The sequence below is a fragment of the Crocodylus porosus genome, unplaced genomic scaffold (genome assembly GCF_001723895.1).
Source record: "Crocodylus porosus isolate Cpor-Errol unplaced genomic scaffold, CroPor_comp1, whole genome shotgun sequence".
In the NCBI taxonomy this organism is placed as follows: Eukaryota; Metazoa; Chordata; order Crocodylia; family Crocodylidae; genus Crocodylus; species Crocodylus porosus.
The window spans coordinates 22969027-22973250 of record NW_017728914.1 but is presented as its reverse complement, the minus strand read 5'-3'; the positions used below and the strand labels follow the sequence as shown (position 1 = coordinate 22973250).

General features: G+C 57.0%; 1 protein-coding gene across 1 annotated transcript; it reads left to right on the top strand.

Annotated features, from left to right (window-relative positions):
* Positions 1-850: 850 nt before the first annotated feature.
* Positions 851-2194, top strand: POU4F3 (POU class 4 homeobox 3). The gene is made up of 2 exons (XM_019535383.1): positions 851-970; positions 1267-2194. The coding sequence occupies exons 1-2, from the start codon at positions 851-853 to the stop codon at positions 2158-2160; spliced, it is 1014 nt and encodes a 337-aa protein (XP_019390928.1). The 3' UTR covers positions 2161-2194.
* The last annotated feature ends 2030 nt before the right edge of the window (positions 2195-4224 follow it).

Below are 4224 nucleotides of genomic sequence, written 5' to 3'. Positions count from 1 at the left end.
ATTGGAAAAGTCAGGTTGGAAACCGCTGACTTGACATGGCAGGACGCTCCACTTAGCAGTGCCCTTCCTCGCGCGGGTGCCGGGAGCGGGGCAGAGAGGTGCTAGGGCGGGTCGCCGCGCCCATGTGCGAAGCGTGGTTGAAGCCAAGGCAAGCGATTGGCCCCTGGGTCCCGTGGGGACAAGGCCAGGCCCTGCACTTCACTCCTGCCATCCAGCCGTGACCAGTCCGGCCGCTGGATGGCGTGCTTGCCCGCCGTGCCCGCGGGCAGGGCGTGAGGGCTGCGTGGGACCGGGACGTGGCCCCACCAGGCTGTCTTGTCTCTCCCAGGTTTTGCAGGAGTCCTTGCAATGGCCGGGAAGGCGAAGTCCCTTCGCCCTGAGGCCTCTGCCGCCGGCCTGGCCAGGGCCCCCCAGCCCAAAGAGCATCGGAATGGGCATGTTCTGGTGCGCTCCATTTTACTTCGCATTAAAAATACGAGCAACGCATGTGGGCGGGGGGGGGGGGGCTTCAGGCGACACCTGCCTTCAAGCCCAGCCCCGATGCCTCCCTCCTTCCCATGGCCGGGCTCTGGCACTGGCATCTGGGCTCCGACGTGCCTTGGACTGCCCGGGCTACTTTCCTCGGCTCCTTCCCGTGCGGCGCCTGCGCACAGCGCGCTCGTCCCGTCCCTGGCAGGCTGCTTGTAAGATGAGTGAAGAAGCAGGTGGGGGGAACGAGAGCGGGAGAGGGAGAGGGAGAGAGAGGGAGAGGGAAGCTCTGTCATTGAAAATAGCTCACTTTGACAGGAGCAAGCCAGAGAGACAACCCTGAATCTATGTCAGGGGCTGCCTACCTGCAAGGTGTGCAAAGATGATGGCCATGAACGCCAAGCAGCCGTTCACTATGCACGCCGCCCTCCAGGAGCCCAAGTACTCCAGCTTGCACTCCAGTTCAGAGGCGATGCGCAGAGTTTGCCTTCCAGCCCCGCAGGTATGTAGATTAAGCATAATTACTGCTTTAAGGCACATTTTTTGACAGGCACTCGCTTAATGTTTTTTTCATGTCGCCAGAACAATCGCGGATCTCTGAACCTCTCTCCCCCTCTCCCCCTCTCCCCTCTCTCACTCTTGTCTCTGATCCACATGTCTAGTCAAGCAAAGCTTCTGCCTTCATATTAATTTTTATGACCTGAGCTTTGAGGAGGAATCTCTGTGCTTGGAAATGTTTTTTAATCCTGAGTTGACAGTATTCCCCACTGACTCCGATATGCGCATTCTTGCTTGCAGCTCCAGGGCAATATATTTGGAAGCTTTGATGAGAGTCTGCTGGCCCGCGCAGAAGCTCTGGCGGCTGTTGATATTGTCTCCCACGGCAAGAGCCATCCTTTCAAGCCCGACGCGACCTACCATACCATGAGCAGTGTCCCATGCACGTCTACCTCCTCCACAGTGCCCATCTCGCACCCCTCGGCCCTGACCTCGCACCCGCACCACGCCGTGCACCAAGGCTTGGATGGAGACCTCCTGGACCACATCTCCCCCTCGCTGAGCGTGAGCGGCATGGGGGCCCCCGACCACACGGTGATGCCCGCCCAGCTTCACCCGCACCACCTGGGCGCCATGGGGCACCTGCACCAAGCCATGGGCATGGGGCACCCCCACCCCGTCTCCACCCACAACGGCATGCCCTGCATCAGCGACGTGGAGTCGGATCCCAGGGAGCTGGAGGCTTTCGCCGAGAGGTTCAAGCAGCGGCGGATCAAGCTGGGGGTGACCCAGGCGGACGTGGGGGCGGCCCTGGCCAACCTCAAGATCCCGGGCGTGGGCTCGCTGAGCCAGAGCACGATCTGCCGCTTCGAGTCCCTCACGCTGTCCCACAACAACATGATCGCCCTGAAGCCCGTGCTGCAAGCCTGGCTGGAGGAGGCTGAAGCTGCCTACCGCGAGAAGAACACCAAGCCCGAGCTGTTCAACGGCAGCGAGAGGAAGCGCAAGCGGACCTCCATCGCCGCCCCGGAGAAGCGCTCCCTGGAAGCCTACTTCGCCATCCAGCCCCGGCCCTCGTCCGAGAAGATCGCGGCCATCGCGGAGAAACTGGACCTGAAAAAAAACGTGGTGCGGGTTTGGTTCTGCAACCAGAGACAGAAACAGAAGCGCATGAAGTACTCGGCGGTGCACTGACTGCCCGGGCCGGGGCCGGGGCCGGGGCCGGGCCGGACTCGGCGGGAGCAGGGCTCTCCGCCCCGCCCCAGCGGCTTCGCCTCCGGCGGCCCCCCCGTGCTCCTCGTTTCTTGCAAAACTAACAAACAGAAAAAAGCAACCTCCAAAGACCCGCGTCTGGCCGCCCCGCGGTTGGTGGCGGTGTCTCTTGTGCACTAGGGTGTCACTTTCGGGGCGGGGGGGGGTCGTTTGGTTTCTCCAACTGCATCGCAATAAGAAATGAAAGGCTAGATTTGAAGGGGAAAGTTTTGGGGGGGGGGTATGGAAATGTGCGAATGATATTTGGAAAGGAGAGAGGCTGTTTTCGGAAAGTCCCGGTTGCGCCCCGGTTAACCCGGCTCCGCCGTCTGCCCGCTCCGGCTCCCCCGGCCGCGGCCGCCTGCCGCCCGGGCTCCGACGCCAGTCCTTTCCTTTTCTACTCCGGCCGCTGGTCCAGGGAAAGCGAACGAAACCTGTTTTTACTCAGCGACGTTCTTGGGCTGCTCTTTCTATGATTTTTCTTCCAAGCACACACACACACCACCACTCCCTCACTAGCTAGGTTTGTAGGGATTTTTTCAAGCCACTTCTTGAGTTGTTCCCTTGCTAGGAAAAAATAATAAGGAAGGAAGGGAAAGAGACGAAGCTGCGGGAAGGGTCGGGGCTTGTTCCCAGGCGGCTCCGTGTCTTGCGGCTCCCACCACGGACGTGCGCAGCGCCCCGGGCAGGGGCGAGCCGCCCGCGCCTCCACGGACCCGGGCAAGTGTCCCTCCACCCCGCCCCGCCTCGTCCTCAGTCCGAGCTCATTCTCCCGCGCGAGCCCGGCTCTCCGTTTGTGTAATGCACAAAGCTGACCGGGGCTCTTTTGGATTGAGCATTTGCAATGAGCTTTCTCGCCCTCTCGCCCTGCCCGTTTCAGACTTTTAGTTTTTATCCCAGATAGTTTGAGTGCTTGTGTGGCCTCCTCTTCCTCTTCCTCTTCCTCCTTTAGTTATTTATTATTGCCCTCGGAATCCCCCCAGAAATACGTGTTGTCCGACCGCCCCTCCCCTTGGATTCATTTCTGAAATAAATGCTTTATTTTTCAACCCGAATGGAGCCTTTTTTCACAGCGGGAAGTGGGGGGGAAAGTATCACGAATGGTGAGCTGGAGCTCGCGCTTTTCTACTGGAGAGTGGAAAGGGGCTTAAAAGTCATACTGGATATCAACTTTACCAGTTGCACTGCTGCTTTGGCTGTTTTCTTGCTCTACATTTTGACTAGCCGCTTGGATGACGATGACATTTTCCTTTTCGGTTACCCTGATGCTAGGATTGGGTGGAGGAGTTGGAAAGTTTCATCCGCTTGTCTCGTTGCTGCTGTATTTTCCATGTATTGATTTGCCTCGATACTGTTTTTCAGCGTGATCATGATGTCTCTGTCCCAGAAAGATGTATCTTTATATTTATACACATATGAAATCTATTCTGTCCCCCTGGACGGCGGAAATGTTCACTTTCCTCTAGATCATTGTGCGGGAATAATCTGCCGTGTTTGTTACCTAGCTCCCGAGCAGCCCAAGGGTTGCTGCAAGCCAGGGAGGACTCGGACCGGGGTTCCCTCTGTAAAACCAAAGTTTAGTTAGGTTTTGGAAGGGAAAGCCGCTTTCTTGTGCGGGAACGTCACTGGCCCAAACGAAATTTCCCTCTCGAAAATGGCATTAAAAAATTCCCTCAAACAACTCCATCGCAGGTTCATTTCTAATGCTGTTTAAAAGGGGGGGGGGAGAGGGCTTTTTATTTATGATTCCCAGAAGCACCTTAACGATTAAAAATTAATGATGGACGCCCAAGTATCTTCTGAATATTTCACCGTAGCACTTCAATGAGAGACCTTAAATTGGGGGTCTTTCCCCTCCACCCCCGGGAAGCACCTTACAAAATTCAGCCTTTCAAGTTTAGGACTCCTAAGAAACCAGAATACAGCACCTCTTCGTTTCCTAGATCTTTTGGGTTTTTTTCCGATCAGCCCCAACGATTTTTTTTGCCCCCAATCAAATGTCCTTTA

What these genes read in the sequence shown, in the direction of transcription:
- POU4F3 (XM_019535383.1), top strand. Translation starts at nt 851, where the DNA reads ATGATGGCCATGAACGCCAAGCAGCCGTTCACTATGCACGCCGCCCTC. An exon ending in TTTGCCTTCCAGCCCCGCAG is followed by an intron (nt 971 to 1,266) that starts GTATGTAGATTA and finishes TCTTGCTTGCAG; the next exon opens with CTCCAGGGCAATATATTTGG.